Source organism: Mycteria americana, chromosome 8 (genome assembly GCF_035582795.1).
Source record: "Mycteria americana isolate JAX WOST 10 ecotype Jacksonville Zoo and Gardens chromosome 8, USCA_MyAme_1.0, whole genome shotgun sequence".
Taxonomy (NCBI): domain Eukaryota; kingdom Metazoa; phylum Chordata; class Aves; order Ciconiiformes; family Ciconiidae; genus Mycteria; species Mycteria americana.
In genome coordinates this window covers 6,111,511-6,133,764 of record NC_134372.1, presented here as the reverse complement: position 1 = coordinate 6,133,764, position 22,254 = coordinate 6,111,511, and the positions used below count along the sequence as shown (strand labels likewise).

Here is a 22,254-nt window from a genome sequence, read left to right as displayed (position 1 = left end):
CTGCAGTAGGTGATTTCTCCGATACTAACTACTGCATGACTAGTTAGTAAAGCACTTGCACATCTTCCTGCTGATGTATGTGAGGGTTAGTTGCACGTTGGCTGGGAGCGTTGTCTTCGTTCTCCACCCCACCGTGCGGTGGAGCCTTGCTGGGGTCTCGGCGACAGCTTTCAGTCCATGAGCGTGAGCCTTTGCGCAGGTTGCAAAGCTCTTTTTAAGTAGATAAGTAATTCTGGAATCACTCGAGTGAAACACGGTAAAAAGGCGTGGAGTTTTATGATGGCCAAAATAATATTTTGAGTGCACGGGAAGGAGAGAAAGCCCAGGGCAGAGATTAACCCCGTGACTCTCGGTGTTAGGATGCGCTTTAACAGCAGGTCAGGATCTTTCCAGGTCAAACAACTGCTCTGCGCTTTGTCCCCTGTACCCTTCATCCCCAGACAACTCTGGCAAATGTACAAGTTGCACTTTTTTTTATGAATAGTTACGGACCAAAATATTTACTGATGTCAGCAGAAAAATGTGTCTGTTTCCTAACTAATGTTATAGGAAAGCATGTGAAAATAACTCGACCTGTTACACTATGAGTAGCTGGAGAGGGTAACCTTACTTCACTGCATCTGTTTTATTGGGCATAGGCTATTTTACATATAAAATCAATACAGAATACAAAAAATGTGATGACTGACATTTACAGTAAAAAATGTAAAAATGCATTTTGACCTGTATTTGCACTAGCAGTTATCTCCGCTGCGTACACATCCTCGTGGCTTCCCCCCTAGTTAATTTGGAGGTGGCTCTGAGGGAAGGGTCAGCGCATGTGTGCTCTCTGTAGCTCTACAGGCAGAATTCATGCAATCAGAGATCCAAGAGCCGTAAAAAAATCCAGCGTCAGAAAAGGCAGCTGAAGTCAGCTATTTCTTCTAAAGTATCTTGAAAGAGTTGGTCATACATAGTCCATTCCTCTTCTAAGGGGCTCCTTCCTTTTCAGTGTTTTCCTCCTGGTAGGTAAGCTCTTCTGGCTTTCTGATTTCTCTATGTTTCTTGTATCTCCATCAGAAAAAGACAAATATTTTCACTCCCTTTGCATAGTCCACAACTCATCCTATTTCAATCAGTTCAGCAACTCAAGATGTCTTAAAGAAACTACGTACCGCAGGATCGAATTTAACACAATTAGGATATCATCCGGAAAAAAAAAAAAATTACATCACCGCCCCCAAACTGAAAAGCACGTATTAACGAAAACTACATTTCCACATCATGCTTTCCATATATGTCTGATTGCAAAAAACACTACCTTATAAAGCAGATTACAATTAACTGTGGTTCCAAATTTTTATATTTGTTCTCATTTTCTGTTTAAAGGAAAAACAAAGTGTAGATTTTTTTTTTTTTTTTTTTTTGCCCTGGGGTGTATTCAGTTTTGTGTTGTGTGTGACGCACGGACTACGTTGCCTGTATATTTATTTTTGTGCCTATACAGTAAATGGGTTTTGCACGGTCATTAACGGTGCTGCTAAACCTTTCATCGTTGTGAAGACTGAGCTTCAGGTTTTTGGGTCTGATACTTGAGTCACTTGTCAACAGAAATTAAATCTGTAAATTCAATTTTGCAGGGACCAGACGGACTGCCAGTAGCAGGATGTTGGCATAAGGTACAGTAATAATAATAACTCTATATCCTTGAGCAGGTCCTGAGTGATTTTGTTTGCTGCATGGTGATTGTTTGTACTGCGGCACTTCCTTTAAGCAACAGGTTATATGCCTGGCAGACATAATGCCGTGCCTTGGGAGAGCAGGATTCCATCTAGCTTCATGCCTTGTTCCCCACAGCGGTAGACTGGTGCTAGAAACACCGCTCCAAAAACTCGCTAAGCGTAAAAAAGTCATTCTCGTTCATATTGTCAGTAGCAATGCCTTTTTTTTCAGGCTTGCTCAGGCTAGGCTTCTGTTATGGCCCAGGCAGTTCAGGAACCACTCACGCAAAGACCGCACCACTCTGCAAAATGTGCTGGGGTGACTTAGACCATACGCTCTAGCTGAGACTGTTACAGTGGGGTACCTCTTTGTCGCAAGAGCTACAAAATGTTTATTTCCGAACAAAGACTTTTCTGCCATTGTAATTATAATCCACAACCACTACGCTGCTTTGGTGCTCGAATCAGTGAATCAGGGTGCACGTGGTCAGGTAATTCATGCTGTCTCGTGCACCCAGAACAGCCAGGGGTTGCAAGTGCTAAAGGCAGCCCAGGAGAATGAGGAGAGACGTGTCCTCCTATAAGATGAGCATTTGATCCAGACCTGTTGGAGGATGCTGTAACCTCATTCTCCGACAAGGGTAGGACACTGAAGCTGAGTGGAATTACTAGCCCAGTTTCAAACATGTGGTATGTGGACACAGTTCGAGTTAATAGCAAGCATGTTACTAACTGGTTGCAAGCCCTCAGTTAGAATATGAGCACGCCCTTAACATATAAAAGTTTTTAATTCTGTGGTAAGTCATTTGGATGTACTGTTAATGTTAAAAGAAATTTAAATGCCAATCCTTATAATATTAACAATAAGGTTAGTAAGTGTAATGAATGGAGCATTTCTCTTTGATTAAAATGTTTGTCTGTGTGTTCTTTTTCAGTGATCTCTAAGCATGAAGCACAATATGTAAATAATGTGATATATTTTGATCTTTTTAATTTTTGTATAAAAAAAGGAAAAAAAACCCTTTCAACAGTAATATATTGACCTTTTTTTATACTGGATTCTGTCATTTATGGACTTTGAAAATATTGTAAAGCTCCCAAACCCGTAAGATACGCATGATAACATCAGGATTTGATAAAGGTACCAATGACAGTAGCTGGGAATGAACAGTATTCACTGCTAATGTTGCTGCGTGAACTAACAGTACTGAGGCAGCGTGTTGCCTAGCGTGCCTTATCGCATGAAGGAGGGAGAAATCCCTATCCTAATTTGGCTCTCAACTCTGTACTTGCATTGCACATGCACATTAAAAGGGTGAAAAAAACTGGCTGAAAACAAAGAAGAAAAAAAGTATGCAGCCCTAGAAATGAAAGAAGCTGCTGTATACCATCTGGTCAAACAAGAGAAGGACTTGCAACTTGCAGAGGAAACAAAGCCAAGCTCCATTCATTGCTACCTGCTGTTGATATGATGGAAATAGCAATTCTTTGGCTAAACAGAACAACCTCGACTACCTGTGGTTATTTCCACTACTATCAAGAAAAAGCTTTTTTTTCTCAAGAGGAAGCACCTCTGGGTCCTGTTCTGGGGTCTGTGGCTGAAGATGTGCAAGCGCTTTGTTACTGTGGAACCCAAATTCCCCAAGAAACCTCCACTGCAGAATTTCAAAACACAAAAACCTAGTAATACTTTCGGCGTAGAGAGTTGCGGGACAGGGAGGGCTCTGCTGAAGTCTTTTCTTAAACAACAAGCGCATAATGTTGCTGTTGGGGTTCCCAAAACTTGGGAGTTTGGAGTATTTAATTGTCTTGGTTTGTAGGGTTCATTTGCATTTGATTTTTCTTGGTTTATGTGGTTTTAATTGTAAACTCTGTAACTCCACACACTCCTCTTGTCCTCTTCCTTCTCTCCTCTTTTTGGGTCTCTTTCTTTAAATTATCTCATCTCCAGCATATCCCATGCAGAGCAGGATAATCAGTAAAAGGAGGATTATGATTTTGATATCTGCATATGGCATTAAGTGAGATCAATTACAAATTTGCAAACTATTCCACTGTTCACATTTTTAAAGATGTTGAAAAAAATAGAGATCGTGCAGTAAAAAGCCATTAAAAAACTATTTCAGGGAGGAAGAAAATGGCTTACAGCCAAGTCTGTTCAGCTTACAATGAAGATCAAGAGGCAATCAGATTCCTTTACAGGGAGGAGGTGCTTTATATTAACAAGTTCTTAAATTGAACAGAGAAAGATGTACAAACATCCATCCAACGGGTGGAAGCTGAAGCTACACAAAATCAAATAAAGTAAGCCATGGATTTTTAATGGTTAATCCCAACCAGACCAGTGATGTAATCCCCATCACTTTAATGCCTTTTTGATTTAACGAATCATTTCTGGAGGAAATACTTTAGCCCAATGCAAGTTGCTAGGCTCTGTGTAGGAGTCTTAGGTGAAATTAAGAGCCTGACCACGACACCAAACCAGATCATGTAAGGGCTCTTTGTGGCCTTGATCTTAGAGAATACAGAAGGGAGTCATTTTTGGTGTACTGAGTAGATCTGAACTCTCTGTTAGATCCTTGTTCCACTGCATTTCTAATGGCAGCTACTGCCAGAGAGGACTTGAGAGAGGGATGCGACCGTCCAGGGGCAATCTGCCCTGTCCAAGCTGACCTAGTGCTAAGGTAGTTCTTGCTCCGATATTCTGCAGAACAGTAGGAACATGCTCAGTGCTTCACGCAGGTAGGGTGACATTTGAGTGATGTCTGCGAGTTCTTATCTGTGACTGGGTCCTAGTTGTCCTTGAGCTTATCCTTTTAGTCAGCTGGGAGCATTTGTTATCTGCTGGGAAATGCTGAAATGGCCATCTAGTTTGGTAGATGTGGACGCAAAAGACTTAGGGCTGTAGGCAGTGAACTTTTGTTACATGTCTTTGTTAGCTGCTTAGGGTCTACACCTACACATTGCTTGCTTTGTGGCTATACTTGGCAGCTTTACCAGTTACTGACCATTTTCTTGGTCACCATATAGATTAATTCCGTGTAAATTCAGATCAACTAACAAATCAAGAAACAAGAATTATGTAACTCAAAACAGCAATGAAAATGCATTTTATTTACTTCCATTTCATGTTGTTAGCTATCACTTTTGGTGTAGGGGTTTTTAAAGGCATAAGGAGCAGCTGAACAAGCTCCTAGTGGCTTTTAGTGCTTTTGAAAAACCCCTTTTATTGTCCCAAATTAAAGCTAAAAATCTTCTTCTGTGGAAGGTTGAAGGCATATCTCTGATCGATGTCACCGGGAAGAAGATCTGTAATTGTTCCCTTAATGTACAGTTGCTCTTCCCATCTCCCCCAGTCATCTCCAAACTAAAAGCAATTCACTACTCCAAACCACACTGTGGGCTTCTACACTCAAAATCCTGCACGTGTCCTGTTCATGGAACCTCTACTGATATCAATGAGAGTTCAGTCCCCAGAATGACTGCAGAAAGCACAAGAATCTGGAAGTGTCCACAAACAATCTACAATGCAGATAGAAAAGTCTTGTTTTACATACGCTGGCAAAAACTAAACAGCTTTCTATCTAGCTCCTACTTGAAGAAGTTTGGTATCACTGAAGCTACAAGACAAGCTAACCTCTAAAGCTTATGAAATTATATTAAAATTTATATTTTCTCTGAGGAAATACCCCGAAGTCCTATTATCTTCAGGTAAACAAGTCAGTATTCCGTCTTCAACTTGTGGAATATCCAGTGCTTGTAGGCATCAACTGTGACCACTGCCAGGCCTGAAAAACATTGATACAGAATACCAGAATAGTGCTTTACCTATTGCTCTAACCGCTCTGCATGGCAGCCTTCCCCCTCCCAACAGAGTCTCTGTTGCCACAGAACCCAAGACATTTGCTCGTAATGGAGGAAGAGAGCACATTTTGCGTCGACTAAACCTCTTAACTGGGGTTGTTCTTCCCCGTCCCCGAGGCACAGCCTGACTGCTCACAGCATTTCCATGCCAGTCAAGGAGGAAGGCTAGAATTATCTTCCTAGCACAGGACTGCAGCTGGTATCCATACCCATCACTGCTACCGCCTCAGCTGCCAAACCTTTTAGTGATCAGCTTTGAAAACACCCAGGCAAATGCCCATTCTGCATCCTGAATATGGCAAGTCCAGCACATACAAAAGAGATCCATCTATGCCCCTGCAGCAAGTCTGGTATGTTCAGGACATCTGATTTACTGCACACGCACAGATCGGCAGCCTGCGTGCGGTAGCTTCTCTGGATTTCTGCCGCTCTCATTTCCATTAGAAATGCTGGCAGGTACGGATCCTGCTGTATACGGCACCTATTGCCACTTCGGCTATAAGGAACTAACCAGTAGATCTCCAAGGATCTGCTGGTGGTACACCTACTCTACCAACCCCTTCCGTCACCAAAGCAGCCGAGACCTGCGGAGAGCAGAGCTCCCAGGAACACAGCAAGGTACAGATGCCCGGGCAAGGCTGCTGCGGGGGGTTGCGGTTGCGACTGCGACCTGACCTGAAGTCCTTCCCGGTCCTCAACTGAGATCAGTGCATTTGGCCTTTATATTCTGAACTCAGTGTTCCTTATCGATCGTATCGTGCAGATCTGTGTCAGAGGAACTGTTGATTTTTGTATCGACTGCGCAGTGTCTAAGAGGAAATCTGTTTAGGCTTCCATGTGCTTTTTCCACACACACATATTTAGAAGAGTAGGTTGTTAAATGCTAAATTGTTTCAGAGCAGGCATGATCGTATTGGGAAGAGTTAAAAAAAGATGTGCTTTGCTCAGCAAATTCATGCTGGATCAGTTGATTATTTTCTCCTTCCATATGAAAATGTTTATGTGGGTCTTTTTGAATACTTTGAGTTTGCAAATAGCTCATGAAGATACATTTTACTTTTAAGCAGTACTGGCAGTCTCGGTCAAAACTCAGTTATTATCTCAGCCTCTCACAAAGCGTAGTGCATTTTTTTGCCCTAGGAAACCGCGCTCTCTTTTTCTGGTTTGAGACAATGTAAGATTGTTTTACAGGAATTCAGAAATGCAGCTAAATGTTACCACTAGATGTCAGTAGCAATAAAGAGGATTGACAGGGAGGCTGCTAATGCTTATGAAATGTAGGTCAATCTGAGACTGAGCAATGGATTTATCTTGATCACTACAGTATTTAGTATGTTAGCTTCATGGATTCATCAACAGACATTTTGGATAACACACTTAAGTTACTGATCTTGGGGGAATCAGAAGCCCAGCCACATTTATGATTTATCTTTGGTTTCTAGTTTACAAAACAAAATTCCTTAGTTTAATTTAACCGACCATGAAAGCATGGTGATTTCCATCATGTTAAGGTAACCACATCTGCCTGCTGCCCAGAAGCAGAGGACAAGCAGCTTTCTTTAAGGCTTGTTCTATTTAAAATTGTAGCTAATGACCATCTTTCCAGTTACGACCAACATCCTCTCTCTAACATACTGTAGCCTAATCAGTTTTGGAAGCAAAGTTCCCAAACTGAGTCCTAAGGGCACAAGAACTCACTTGCCTTAAGAAGTTTTTCAGCCACAAAGCTCTGCAGGCAGGGCTACCGTGCCGCAAGACATGGCAAATGCATTGTGTGACTAACGCTAGAGCTGCTGCTCACTGTGGTTGCGTCGGTCCTGGCCCCTGGTGCTCCAGGAGCGGTGATGCCGCAGCCGACTGCAAGCATGGGGAGCGCTCCCTAAAACTGCTGGGGAGGAATGAATTTTGGGGGGAAGGGAACATTTGGCCAAATAACCCCCATGTCTGTAACTCCAGTTCAGTGCTTGAAAGCTTGCTGGCAGCTCGAGAGGCCCTTTGCCAGAGCGTGAACCCCATGATTTGGCCTGTGCTGATGGGGCAGGTGAGATTAATCAGTTTTGCAGCTGAATTGTGGGCTTGGCCAGCAAGTTCAGGAATATTTCTCTGGGTTATGAAACAGGTGGCAGAGAAAACCCAGTCTGACTCCAAACTGAAACTGTTTCCAAGCTGTAATGCACTGGGATTTTACTTTAAAAAAAAAAAAAAATCAAGACATGGGGGGAGTCACCTTTCTTGTATACACTGCTTCTAACACTTGCTGTATATATAATGGTGATGAATTTATTTCCGTATGGATATTTCTCCTATGTATTTAAAAATAAGAGTGTTTCTTTCAATGATATGAGACTTTCTGATGTGTTTTCTTTTTAGGAAACCAATAGATGAATTATTTAGCTTTTGTCTTCTGTAATTTCATAAATTCAGCATTTGAAATCCTTAAGCAAACCAGCAAAACATGTGTGAGGTTTCAGCAGTTCAAGCCATCCTATGCGATGATGAAAAGTAATCCATGGAGAATGACACAGGTCATAACCCGTGGTTTTAAGATTGTTATAGTAACCCGCTATCCGGAAAGCATGTTTGCGAGGACCGAGGCTTTCATGCCAGAAAGCCTGTGTTCTAGTTTGGCTACTTTCTTCTCTTCCCCCACACGCCAGCTCCGTGTCCCATTTCAGCTGCTGTAACTGAGCACAAATGTGTTGGCTGTAATAGTGCTGAGCCAGATTACACCAGCAAAGATTTCAGTCTGCAGTGTTTACCATCTCGCCAGCCCACAGCTCAGAATGAATCTGTGAATTTTTAAACGTAGCACATGGTTTTGCAATCAGCCAAATATAGCGGACTCTTGGGCCAGAATGAAAGAACTCACCCATTTGTAGTGCATAGCTTAATTAAAGTATTAAGATGCCAAAAATTGCCAGCTTTATCGTAATGGTAAACAAGAATCCTTGGTTAATATAACTGTGCCTTATTAGCCTGTAAATTTAGTATGCATTATAAAGGAGTATTAGAGCTTAGGTTTCCTGGTCATTGAATACTTATTTAATGCTGCCCTCTAGAGGTGATCTTTTTTTAATAGAGAGAAACAAATTTTATGCTAGGACAAATTTTATGCTGTGACACTGTCCCTTAATTGACAGCACACATAGGGATGGGCACACCTTTTGCATAACGACATGGTTTGAATAGGTATTCGTAAAACAGGAGCGCATAGATAGAAACTTTAATTTTTTTTTTCCAAATCTGCTATTTCTTTCTTGGGAAATACCATCATATTCTCACTTCTTTAGGTTTTTTTTTAGTCCCATTGTTGCCCAGACAATTTAAAGCTTTATACAAATAAAATCTATCTGGAGTAGGTTACCTGTCAAGTTTCCATTTTTAAATTTTAGAGCACAGAAGCTTTGAATTATTTTCTTTACAGACAACAGATTATATTTAAGATATGCAAAAATATGAATAACAACAAGTGATAAAAATGTAAAAATTAAATGTCCTCAAACCACTTGTCCTGGACAAATACTGTAGGTATCTGGCTGAATTCAGATCAGTGAGGTTGGTTCCAACTTGTACTAGCATAGCTAGGAGCGTCCTCAGTAGGTGTCCAAGGGTAGAGTAAAACCTCAGTACTGCTTTATTTCATTTGAAGCTCCTAAGTTTTACCTGTTAAGTCTCTGCTGACGTGCTTAGTAGCACAGCTAGCCTTCCAGTTGTTTAACCAGGAAGATTTTCAAGTGAAAAGTGAAGTATTTGGATAGATTTCAGGAGGCCTAAGACACTTTAGCTTGCCAAAGCAATCACTGTGGCATATACTGACCTTGGCAACCTTACAGGACAGCATTTATGTAAGAATATTTCTTGGAGACTTTTGCAATAGTGATAAATACCTCACAGCTCCACTTTGGGGAATCTATTGCAGACTGAAGCAAACCAGTGAGTAAAAAATCCATTTCCTAAACTTTGTTTTCCTTGATTATCATTTACATTTGTGAGCTAAAAATTACTTCTAGTATTTTCACATCCCCAGGTGAACTACTGCAACTTTTCCATATGCTTGTGTACCATTAGATGGCACAACAAAAGGGATGTCTAACTATTGTGTAATTTGCAGCTAAAGTAAATGCCAAAAACCTGTCACTTAGAAATGAATGGAAGAAGGACTTAATAAATTGTATGACTCTATACTACTGTAGAGAGCCTGGGGGAAAACCACAAGAAAGCTGGGAAACATGAGTTTTCAATGCATAAGAAGTGGCATTATTGACAACAGAGTGGAATAAGAAATACATTATTAACATTTGCAGTTTTCCTACGTCTTAGGACAACAATCAATCCCTGTTCACTAAGTTCTGGTAGAAGTTGCCTCATAGTTGCGCAGTTTCATGGAACAGTCAGCTCACTTGTGCATCTGTGTGTGGTTCCTTATATAATGTAGATATTAATGAACAGGAACTTAAAACGGAGATGTCCCAAGTATCTGTAAATGACACTAACACCACTTGCTGCTTTTTTATATGCTGTTAAACACTGCATTGTATGCTTAACTTTGAAAAGTGCATTTTATGTGTTATAAAGTACATGTGGGTGCATATCAAACATGCGTTTCTGCTATTACATAAAAAAATTATGCCCTGGTTTTGCAAAGCAAAAGCACCCACGTTACCCACTGAATTTCCAAGTTAAGCAAAGAGGTAGGAAATTGCCATCAGCTAGAATGAGAGTTGGAGTCCTGTTGTGTTTGCCGGTTAGTTTCGTAGGCAGAGTGCAGTTTTATAGACGATTGCATAACGTAGCAGCTTTTTGCGTTACTGTTTGGGGTTCTTTTTTCTGGTATCTCAAAAAACAATCAAAAATATTCAATATTATGAATGTTCAGCACAAAATACCACAGTCAAAACTGAAAGCCACCTGCTCTGTTGCATTAAATGACTTTGGGCATAGAAATATTTTAAAACTGGCATGTACAGCTAGCATTTCTGAAACAAGGTGATTTGAGAAACTATACCTGCTGGTATTTAAAAATCTAAATGAAAATCTCACTTATTTGTATACAGTTTAGAAAAATACAAGCAATGTGTGCTTTATCTGTCCGTATTTGTTTTGAAATTATGCTGATAGGGCTTAATCCTCTACCATGTTATGCAAGTGTCCCTTATTTACGTGAGTGGCCGCATCACTCCAGTAAGGCTGTTCAGAGGAGAAAGGGCTATTTGCGTGTGTGTGCAGTTTGGACACCTTGCGAAAATTAGTTTTGTTTTGAATGTATTTACATGGTATTTCATACAAAGCTGACTAAAGCTCTGTAAAATGTATCACCTTTAAAAAGAAATATATATAGATATTAAAAATACAGAAAATGTACTTAACATCTCTATTTGCAAACTCTGTGATTTTTAATCATATATGTGCCATGAAAAGTATTCTATTTACTCATTTCTTGGGGGAACAACTACTTTAAAAATGAAGGCATTAATAACAGTATTTCTTATCCATTGTTTTAACATGTTAAAATGGTATTAATTAGTACTGCATCATGTATTTCTAGTTTAAAGCTGTAATGGACAGTACATTAGCTTGAGACCTCCAAAAATATTTTTTCTTGTGCTTTCTGTAATAAAAGCAAAGACTAGATTTTAAAAATGGTCTCTCTGTACAGATTGCTTTTACAATTGTGTGAATATGTATAATGAACTCTGCATTTGTAACCAAGAATAAACTTTCCAAATTGTAAATGTTCAGGATGTTATTATAAATAGCTACTAAATATCTTAACCAGACAAGAGTTCAAATAAAGATTAACAGCCATTATTAACTTTTTCTCCACTGTCTTTTGTTACTTAAAACCTGACCTCTATGCAACAACTGCGTTTGACTTCCTATGTTCAGTCTAACTTTAAGCGCATAGCAATTTGGTTTTGGATTCTCCATATTACAAAAAATTTAAATTGCTCCTGTGTTTATCAACTAACTGCAACTGGAGATAATTATTGGTGGCTATCTCTACTCAGCAACAGAGTCTGCCAAGTGTGTAGTTTTAAAAAGGTCTGCTCCATTTTCTAGGGTCTTCTTAACAACAAGATGTTGTCAGTTTAAAACAAAAGAATGTGAAACGTAGTTGGAAGGAAAAAAAATCTGGCATCTTTTAGAATGAAGCTTGGTAAGTTTATTAACTCAGTTATTGGGATACAACACCCACAGTGGCAGAGGACTCAACCCATCCCACAACATCCTTTCTGGTTCTTTATCTTCCTATTTTTCCTTAAGTAATTCCAGTCAAACAGGAATGGAGGAATGACCATTCTAATCTGATGACAGCATTTCCTCTCTTAATCCTAACTATTGCCTATCCTAGGATTGGCTCTTAAGTAGTCAGTCAGGTCTACCTATCTGTCACTGACCAAACACAAGAGTACAACAATATACATGGTTTGGTTTTACTTTTGCTTAAATAGTGAAGTATGTGTTGAACAATTAATACAGTTGTAACACCTAGGCTACTGCCTCAAATTATTTTCAAGTATAAAAGAAACTTCTTTGATGTATAAGTATTTCAAAAGACAGAGTGTTACGATATAGCTGTAATAACGATCCTGAAGAGCCCTCAAAAACGTTATTACCTCTGAGGTGCCTGGTAACCACGTGGGATCTGGGGCTGTATGCCACCACCAGTGGTGTACCTGTGAGGTATAGTTTCCACATGAGCTGCCAGCAGCCTTGCAGGACCCCACCAGATGCAGCCTCTCCCCCATTTGTGCTATGGGACCTCAGAGATGAAGTCACCACTGCTGGTGCCACAAGTGAAGAGTCCAGCCTCACAACTGGAGGAGCCTGAAAGCACTGGTGAGTTACTGTTCTACTCCTTGTGAAATCAGCTTGCCTAAAGCTATGTTTTGGATGTTATTTGGGAGCGGCTGGGAGGTCTGAGGCTGGGCTCTGTGATAAGGGAGGCCCGCAGTTACAGCGCTGCTCGAGCAGACACACGTGCAATGCCCGCGTCCTTGTGCAGCTTTCAGCTAAATGTCCTGGTAAGGCACTTTTTCCCGCAGCTGTGAACTCGGCGATGGCCGGTGCCGCTGGTACAGCACTAGCTACCCGACAGAGGGTGGCACCAGCCCTCGGGGGCAGCGCTGCGCCAGCAGCTCGGCGCGCCCGGAAGGGGGCGCCGTGGTGGCGGGGCGGGCGGGCCCCTCCCCGGCCCGGGCCGCCCTCCGAGGGAGGCGGCACCTCGGCGGCGGCGAGAGCGGCCATGAGGCCGGCGCAGCGGTCCCGGCAGGAGACCCTGGCCCTGCGGCGGCAGCTCATCGGGTAAGTGCTGTGGCCGGGCGGCCGCCGCCGCCGCTGCCCCCCCTCCCCCCCCGGGCCGGGAGAGCGCTACCGCCGGGCTGCCCGTCCCGCCGCGGGGCGCCTGACGTGGCTGCAGGGCCGCGTCCCGCCGGCCCCGGCCCTGCGGGCGCCACCGACCGCAGCCCGGCCCCGGCCCCGGGCTGGAAGCGGGCGCCGCGGGGCCCCGCTGCCCCGGCCGGCGGTTCTGCTCGCCGGCTGCGCTCGCCGCCGCGGGGCGACCGGCATAGCCTCCTGCACGAGTCCGCGGCGCCGAGTTCTGGCTGCTCCGAGCAGCCAGCAAAACAACCGCGATTGCTCCCGGGGCTAAAGCCACCCAGTTCCTGCCTCGCCAGAATTTTAGATTTAAACTAGCAACATCGCGGGGAAAGTCGGTGCTGTTAGCGTGCAGAGCCTGATTCTACTGGTGTAATTAACAGTAATTAGCATTTCTTAAGGAGGGGGGTTATGAAACTAAAGTATAAAACCTGTATGATATCTAGTGTGCCTGTTTAAACTTTGAACTGCTTAGAAAGCATTTTCTATTAGCTTAGCTGAGAGCACGAGGTGGAGCTGAACTAACCCACCTGCAGAATTGCTGGAGGCTCAGCAGTGGAACTGCCCGATGGCACTGGGCGAGGCAGAGCTGCTGCCTGACCTAGTGTTATACAGTCTGTCTTTCAGAAAACTTTTTATTACACCAAAAACATGATAGAATTAACAACGTACATCTGCCCAGTTTGACAGATTTAAGTACGAGACGCGGTTCCAAACTTCTGATTACTTGTGTTGCTTCAACTGACCTAAAAAATTCTTAGTTCTGTAGACTGCTATCAGGAATGGCAGCAGAACCGTTATATTTAACTGTGGGAATGCTTTCATATTGTACCTTATATATATATTCAAAAACAAGACTACTTTAATCTTTAAATGTTTTATGAATCTAGAAGTTGGGCTGAAAGTAAACGCTGGAATTAGAATTGTGCTAGTTAGTTACACAAACCTGAAGTGTATTTAATCTTTTTGTAACTGATTTGCCCTGCCACTGGGAACAGAGGCCCACCCTCCCTAAGTGCTTTCTTAGCATCTGTTGAGCAGTCAGGATAAGCTTACAAAAAACCTGACTGTTTTACCATTCTACTGCCAGCTCACACAGAAAGCATAGGATTCCTGTAGGGGGAGGGATGCTGAAGCAGTTTCTAATTTTATTGTTGTCTTTTGTTGTTCGTTTGACAATGATTTTGTATTTATGGTTGAATTATTTTTGTATAAGCAATCTTTTACTAAATGAAGCATGAAAGTTTGGCATTGCCCTTCAGAGTCAAATCTCTGCAACTCCTACTTAGGCAGACATGCATTTCAATTTTACATGTTTGGCAATTTATTTAAAAAGCAAAACAAACGCTCTGAAGTAGACCCAGCCTTATAAAATCACTTAAGGTTTCAGCTAAGGTTAGGGAAGCTCTATACGGACATAACAATTACCTGCACCACGCTATCTGGAAAATCAGGATCTTAGCGAGAATCGCAAGAATGTAATAAAAACTATTACAAGGTAAGAGAAGGGTACCAAAGAGCGTTTCAGGAACACGAAGGGCAGACAGCAAGTAACTGTAGTTAAGACTGGATGAAACTATAGAGGTAAGTCCCACCCGTGTGCTATGGTTAGATGCCTAGTGAAGGATTTTCAGTCCTGGAGTGTGTTTTTTCCCTGTAAGTCTGACAAAAATCAACTTGATTTAGAGCACAAGGCCTGTTCTCTTCCCCACCCCAGGCTTTGTTGAAGGTGCCAGAAGTAGGATGACAGCACATGCTGGCAAACGGGGCAAGTCTTTCTCTTGATTAACTGACTGAACTGAAAGTATTACCAGCAGAATAGACTATGCGACTTCTAGAATTCACCAAGACTTCTTTTGCTTTCTGATGCTTGCCATAGCTCTTCTTGCAAGCTGTTTTTTTCTAATGATCCGGTGAAGATCGTAAAGGCAAAAGGCCAGTATATGTATGATGAGAATGGAAGACGGTACCTTGACTGCATAAACAATGTCGCTCACGGTAAGTTAAAAGTCATGTTATTTGATATCATGTTTTTCTAACAGAACAAGGAACGATCAGGACTTTTTACCACTGTTGCATTGCGTCGGGGGAGGGGTTGTTTAATTGGAAAAGTGGAAGAAACCTCTCTCGAGCCTGTAGTTTGGGAACTTACGGTTCATATTTGAATTACGGTGTGCATCAGTGTGCTTTCCAGACTTGCTTCCTGCTCTGTCTTCCTAGAAACGTACTTATCTAAAATTTACAGATTTTTTTTTTCCATGAAAGCTCAAAGCACCTAACTGTAAGACTAACAAATGGCTTGACAGTTTGTTGTATTTGTAAAAGTTACTGCTGAGGGTACCGTCCAGGACCACTGTGTGCCTGTGTGGTGCCTTATTTGTATATTATGAACTAGCTGTTTCTTTCTTACAGTATTTGCAATCTCTCTAAATGGTCAGTGCTGTCACTAGCACCCTAGCAGAGCTAATAACTCTTTGATGGTAAAGCCTACCTGCACATACCCAAACCCCTACCCAAATTACTCAAATGTCTAAATCCAAATACTAAATTAGACATTATTTGTTTTAGCATATCAATTTCTAGTATTCAACTAGAAACTATAAAATACAGTAACAGGCAATTTCAAACTTTCTGAGGAAAAAAAAGAAAGCTTAAGTGAAAGCTTTCAAGGCGTACAGACATTGTCTTCTGCTGACAATATCATTAATGCCCCACTGATGAAATCATCAGTGATGATAGCTCTGTACTAATAGAAATCTAAGCGTTAAGTCAGTATGCATTTAATGAACACTACATGTAATATGGAAGAACTCTCAAACCACTTTCCACACTCTCTTGCAGTTGGACATTGTCACCCTGATATAGTAAAAGCAGCCCATGAACAAAATCAATTGTTAAATACAAATTCTCGTTATCTTCATGACAACTTGGTTGATTATGCAGAGAGACTTTCAAAAACACTACCTGAGAAGTTATGCATCTTTTATTTTTTGAATTCAGGGTAAGTGAGGTGTACTAAGAGTTGATACTCTGTTTTCACTAGTTATATACGGACAAGTAAAATACTTAATTATCAACAGCATGATCTGGTATGGATGACTAGATACTGACAAAAAACATGGTTTGGGGTTTTCGTTTTTGAAAAAGCTGTGGTCCTTTTAGAACTTCAGTGATGCTAAAGTTCACATTTAGCAAGCTCTCTATTGGGAAAATAAACTAGCGCTTATTTAAGACAGGTCTTATTCTGTTTATAAGGCCTTGGACTACAAAACATTAATGTAAACATTTACTGTATTAGTTTCTGGTCTGACTTGTCTTCTGAACTGGGAATTACTTCTCTTATCAAATTTAAATGTAACAATGCATATTTCTGCTTGGGGTGGGGGTTGTGTTCCCAAGCACACTACAGCCTAAAAAAAAAAAAAAAAAGAACAGAACTGTTTCCAAAGTAGTGTCTGTACTACAGCTTTTTAAGATGGATTCTGTTTTGATGAAGAGTCCTACCTAATGAGTCCTGATTAGTAAGGGATCCGAGTAACATGCATCAAATTCTGTCTGTTCTCTGCAGACGCAAACAGCCTTGCAAGGAAGGTCAGAATTTCAAAACTCAGACATCCACAATGAAACACTTATCACATTTTTCAATCGTAGATCTGAAGCTAATGATCTTGCCCTAAGATTGGCACGACAGTATACAAGACATGAAGATGTTATAGTTTTAGACCAGTAAGTATATTGGCAATTTTATCTACCATGGGGTACAAGGCTCAGCTTTGGTCTGTGGTCAGAGCATTTCTGAAAACCTGTTGTGGTAGACAGACTGTAACCAGGAAGTTGAGGGAAGTAATTTTTTCCCTCTGTTCAGTAGTTGTGAGACCAGCCCAGAGAACTGTGCCCAGGCTGGGCTCTCCAGTACCCAATAGCTGTTAACATTCTGGAAGGAGGCCAGCAGTGGCCTGCCATGATGGGTAGGGAGCCATAAGAGATTAGGAAAATTGGATTTATTCAGCTGTAAGAGACAGCTAGAGGGAGATCTTACGGTAACTACAACTGTCTAATGGGAAGGAGCAGAAAAGATGGAGCCAGGCCTGAAGATGTATGGTGACAGGAAAAAAAGACAATGGACATAAGTTGAACCTGAGGAATTCTGCTGAGACATAGGGAAAAACTCTTTTACCATGAAGGTGGTCAAATATTATAACAGGATGCCCAGAGAGACTAGAAACCCCATTGTTGGAGGATATTCAGAAGTAGGCCAGACATGTCCCCTCCAGTTGTTCTGCAATCTCATAATACTGCTCACAACTTACACTGCTGTGATTCTAGTCACTGGCCCTGGCAAACCAGTGACAAGGAGTACTGTCCCTCTGCATCCCCTATATTCAGATGTGCAAAAAAATCCAAATGCTACTAAGCTGATTGACAGAAATCTCAGAGTTTTTCTCAGCTTAATTGTGACTGTATTCCCACCAGGTGACAGAGCCTAGCTACTCCTTAGCTATCAGTAATGCTAATCCTAAAGAACTCTTGATACTGAGGAAATTACTATTTAGTTCTGCTAATTGTTTTTAAGTGCTTACCACGGACATCTGACATCCTTGATTGACATAAGCCCATATAAATTCAGAAATCTAGAAGGACAAAAGGAATGGGTCCATGTGGTATGTACTTCAGCCTATAACTATCGACTACTTGTAAATTTAATGAAGTCTTATTTATGATATACTGAATATAGGATACTGTTCATTTGCATAGGCTCCTGTTCCAGACACATACAGAGGACTTTATAGAGAAGACCATGAAGATTCAGTAACAGCCTATGCTAATGAAGTGAAAAATATTATTGAGCAAGCACATAAGAGAGGCAGAAAGGTAAAAAGTGCTTTCCTTAACCATTTTTGTCTTGCCTTAGAAATGAGCATGGCTGACTGTCAATGCTATTCACAATTACTGAGCTGAGTGGTATGGACTTGTCAATAAGAAAAGACTACATAATCATGCAAGAACCATCTAATGACAAAGAGCTTACTAACTGTTAACACAATTTCCACAACTTTCTGTATTGTGTTCAAAACATTACATGCTACATATGTTTCAGATTGCTGCATTTTTTGTTGAATCTCTGCCCAGCGTGGGTGGTCAAATCATTCCACCAGCAGGCTATTTTCAGAAGGTTGCAGAGTAAGTGGTCATTCATTATCTCAATTTTTTAAATTTAACATACTAAATATAGATGACAGAATTTCTCTGCTTGCTGTAGCATACAGCTTGATAGGCAGGAAATGGCCTATGCCTTAATGTTAAAATGCAAGCTTTGTATGGCAAAGACATGCTTTGAAACACATGATATAGAACATAGGCCCATACAAGTTTGTTTTGTGGAAGTTTGCAAAGTAGTGCTTTCTGCATGTTCTTAAACAGTAAATACTATGTTCTGCTTCCTCTTTAGAGACAATAAAATCTGTTACATTACAGGCATGTGCACAAGGCAGGTGGTGTATTTATTGCTGATGAAATCCAAGTTGGCTTTGGCAGGGTTGGCAAGCACTTTTGGGCATTCCAGCTTCAAGGAGAAGATTTTATACCTGATATTGTCACTATGGGGAAACCAATAGGAAATGGGCACCCTATTGCCTGTGTAGCAACAACAAAAGAAATTGCAGAAGCATTTGCAGCCACAGGAGTAGAGTACTTTAATACAGTAAGTAAAAAGTTGACCAAACTCTCCTTCTCTGCAGGAGTCCAAGTATTAAAATTAGATAATGATGCAGCATTTTTATTAATCTTTATCACCCACACAGTTCCTGTTTATATTATTTGTATACTTGTAGTATATAACTTCCTATTTACTGGCTCCATCTGATATATATGGCAGTATGCTCATTATATCACTGAGGCTACACTTTCAGTGACAAGATTGTATCTTTCTTCCCTTTCCCTGGCTATGTGTGTTCTTTTCCTGCACTCAGTTTGGAGGAAACCCTGTTTCATGTGCAATTGGATTAGCTGTGTTAGATGTGATTGAGAAGGAACACCTTCAGGCTCATGCCACAGAAGTAGGAAACTTCTTGATGAAGCTACTCAAGGAGCAGAAAATGAAGCATCCCATCATTGGTGATGTCAGGTATCAGTGCCTTATTTACATTTTTAGCTGCTTTTTGTCTCACTGACTGAACCAGACAACTCAATCCAACTGATGTGGTTTTAAGAAATTCATTAAATCTGTGTTTTCAGCAAAAATCAACAGCCTGCTGTACATTAAACAAACTTGAGCTTATCAAAAGTCTGATATACTTTGACACTCTAGGCCAGTACTGCTTTATTGATTTATTAGTTGCTAAAGGAATTCACTTTCCTGTTTGAACTCTTACTTCAAGTGCACAAAACAGAATTAATGAGTGGGATGGAAAATATGTTTTAACATGATGTCCTGTGCTGGCATTCTGAGCAGATAAAAGTCTGTACTGTACTACTACATTTCTGTAGAACAGCAGTACCTTTTCTATCACTAGCCAAACATCAGGTGAAGTAAAGGTTTGGTCTCACAAAAACCTCTCTCAGTTTTTTAGTTCACTTGCAGTTCTCTCCTCTGACAGACTGACTATTTTTACTTCTTTTAAAGGGGTTCTGGCTTATTCATTGGAGTGGACTTAATCAAGGATCAAGCAGAAAGGACTCCGGCCACAGCAGAAGCAGAGTATCTAATAACAAGGTACAAGCCACAATCAGGTAGTTCCTCAATGTGCAAGGCAAGCACACAATTACAAAGTAACCTTGCCACTCAAGAGTTGTTAAAATACAGCCAACTGGCAGAAAAAGAAACCAGTCAGTGCAGGAAGGCATTGTCTGCACAGCCTGCATGCTGATGCTTGTTGAACTATGTGCAAAGGTAAACATAATTATCTGTTATTGCTCTTTCCAGACTTAAGGAGGAATATATTCTACTGAGTACAGATGGGCCAGGAAGAAATGTGCTTAAGTTCAAGCCTCCAATGTGCTTCAGTATGGAGGATGCAAAATTTGTTGTGGACACAATTGACAAACTACTAACAGGTAGCACAGATCAAAACTGCCTTATAGAGGGTTGCTGTTGGACTGCCTCAAAGTCAATGCTGAGCTGCTGAGCCTACTTTTCAGAAGTGCTAAAATACAGCCAAGATGGTAGATGCTGAGCACATAGGAAAATGAGTCCTAGTCAATGCAAGTTTAGCCTTCATTTCAAAATTATTCTGTTTTAAAGTTCTCTAAGAAAACTATTTATTCCACAGATGCATATGCCTTTTAAAATAGCTTTGGTTTGGCAGAGGTTGAAGTGTTTACTCATCTGAACAAGGGGAACTGGTAAAAGCTGTCCAAATTTCATTCTCAACAGCCATAATCTGTGTGCATTTGCCACTTTAGATTTTTCATACAACTTCTGCACACTCAGTATTAACCAAGTTAGTGCAAAAAACTTGTCTCCACATCATGAGTTTGCTAAATTGTTACTTATTCTCTCTCCAGATATGGAAAAAGAATGTCTAAACCAATAGCAAACATCTCCTTGTTCTACCTGAGAAGGTATTTATCTATATTCACCCTTTACTATTTAAAATCCAATGTTCCTAAACATAACTTCATGAGCATAGTCACTGGCAGTAGAGCAGGACCAAGTTTCCTCAGAGATGCTTTTACTTGAAATTAGTTTGCCAGAATTTCTGGCAATCTAGAAGCAGCATGGACCAGACTTGTGTACATCTGGCACTCACAGCTACCTTCTATCAGTCTGACACTTCTAGTAACACTGTATGTATTCATTTGTTTGCAAGCTAGGTCCAACATGTCCCAGAAATGCCTACCACTAGAGCATGCTATGCTTATCTGGGAAGCTTTAAGAGTGACTGGGTTTAACCCTTGGCCTGCAAATGACATGCATATCAAGACAAAAACGTAGCTTTTATGCTAGCTGCTCAGTGCCTTAACTCTCTAGACAGAAGCTGTGTAACTACTTCTCAGCAAGTCTCCCCTTAACTGCCCTTAAGGGCAGAACACTGTATATTCTGCATGCCACAAGTTGGGAACCTCCACTTACGCTAACCACTTTATGAAAAGCTATGAACAGTACTTTTACTACTATAGCTCCTGTTTTACTTAACATCTGACTTTGAAATAGTATTGCCTTCTGTCCTCTTGAGCATTTTTGACTACTTCATAGGATCATTTCAGGTTCATGGCTATTACCTCATGCTTAAGCATCAGTTTACCCCTAAATACTCAGAAACATGGGCATCAGTAAGACTGAGTCCTGTTAAGTCTTCCAAGCCTTGTAAATCTTAGTATCTGTTGGGGTCCCTCTACAGCTTGCTTACAGAGAACATCTAGCTGCAATTCATTTTGCCACACACTCACGAGCACAGTGTAATGTTACAGTTAACACCCCGGTAACAACACCCTTTGGTACACCGAGTACTTCACTGTACTCTGACTAGAAGACAACCCGCCGTACTCTGACTAAACCAAGTGCCCAGTAAACCTCTAGGTACCTGGACAGGAATGTACCTAAGGTAATCACTGTAATCATTGGTGGCCTCAACCACCATACTAGATTCACAGTGCTATGGCCCTGAGCTAAGGCGAAACATGCTTTTAGTTCAGTGCAATATTAGTATAGCAGGCACGAGAAAAATGTGTTAATACTTTATTTAGCAAGTTAATGGAAAGACATACAGCTGTTTGTACTACTTATTCTTGAGAACAGAAAGATTACTCAACAGTGCCAGTTTAACTCAGAGGCCTAATGACCTATAATGTGCTTGTCTGCAATCTAAACTAAGCAAGAAAAATGCCTTCATTTTCTACAGGAAACCAAGAATGCAAAAAGCCTCTTACTAAGTACAGTGCTAGTATAACACTTACATATAATGTAAGCGAAAATGAGGCAATAAAGTAGATTCCTTTTAATGATGCTTTTACAAAAAAACATAACATTATTTTCTTTCCATAGGTTTCAAACAATGTTCAAGATCTGCTACTAAGAAACATTATTCTACTATAATAATGCACATTTAATCTTCGTCCTAGCATGTCTTAGACCAGATAAGTTACCTTTGATTCTGTTATTTTCAGTTATATCTTGTTAAGTAAAAGCTTTAGGAGAAATAAATTTTACAAGAGCTTGTTTCAACTCTGGCAGAAGTGTGGAAGTGGCTTTTATTTAAAACAGCATCTCTAAAACTGATTATAAAGGAATATATTTCTAGTAGCTACTATAAACTACTTTTTCTAAATTCATGCTCTTTCAAGTTATGACTTCTGAACATTAAGATGAACCAAT

General features: G+C 40.8%; 2 protein-coding genes across 7 annotated transcripts in view; one reads left to right on the top strand and one right to left on the bottom strand.

Moving 5' to 3' along the window:
* Positions 1-610: 610 nt before the first annotated feature.
* Positions 611-22,254, bottom strand: part of HNRNPAB (heterogeneous nuclear ribonucleoprotein A/B) — a 31,143-nt gene continuing 9,499 nt past the window's right edge. For 2 of the 4 annotated variants that reach the window (XM_075510950.1, XM_075510954.1), the window contains one exon: positions 611-1,050. The gene's annotated coding sequence lies outside the window, so the exon portion shown is untranslated. Of the gene's footprint in view, positions 1,051-4,778; positions 5,489-22,254 lie in introns of those variants that run through there. The other 2 variants (XM_075510948.1, XM_075510952.1) reach the window with 1 other exon arrangement.
* PHYKPL (5-phosphohydroxy-L-lysine phospho-lyase) lies at positions 12,770-22,103 on the top strand. 3 transcript variants are annotated; one of them, XM_075510944.1, is made up of 13 exons: positions 12,770-12,869; positions 14,821-14,939; positions 15,783-15,942; positions 16,593-16,667; positions 17,515-17,602; positions 17,697-17,813; positions 18,040-18,122; positions 18,417-18,642; positions 18,911-19,065; positions 19,564-19,653; positions 19,864-19,994; positions 20,445-20,501; positions 21,925-22,103. In XM_075510944.1, exons 1-12 carry the CDS (start codon positions 12,811-12,813, stop codon positions 20,471-20,473), a joined length of 1,332 nt encoding a protein of 443 aa, XP_075367059.1. In that variant the 5' UTR covers positions 12,770-12,810; the 3' UTR covers positions 20,474-20,501; positions 21,925-22,103. The 3 variants fall into 3 exon arrangements, with proteins under 3 accessions (XP_075367059.1, XP_075367060.1, XP_075367061.1); XM_075510945.1 differs by having other exon boundaries at positions 12,775-12,869; positions 14,659-14,939; XM_075510946.1 differs by lacking the exon at positions 12,770-12,869 and adding an exon at positions 13,167-13,275.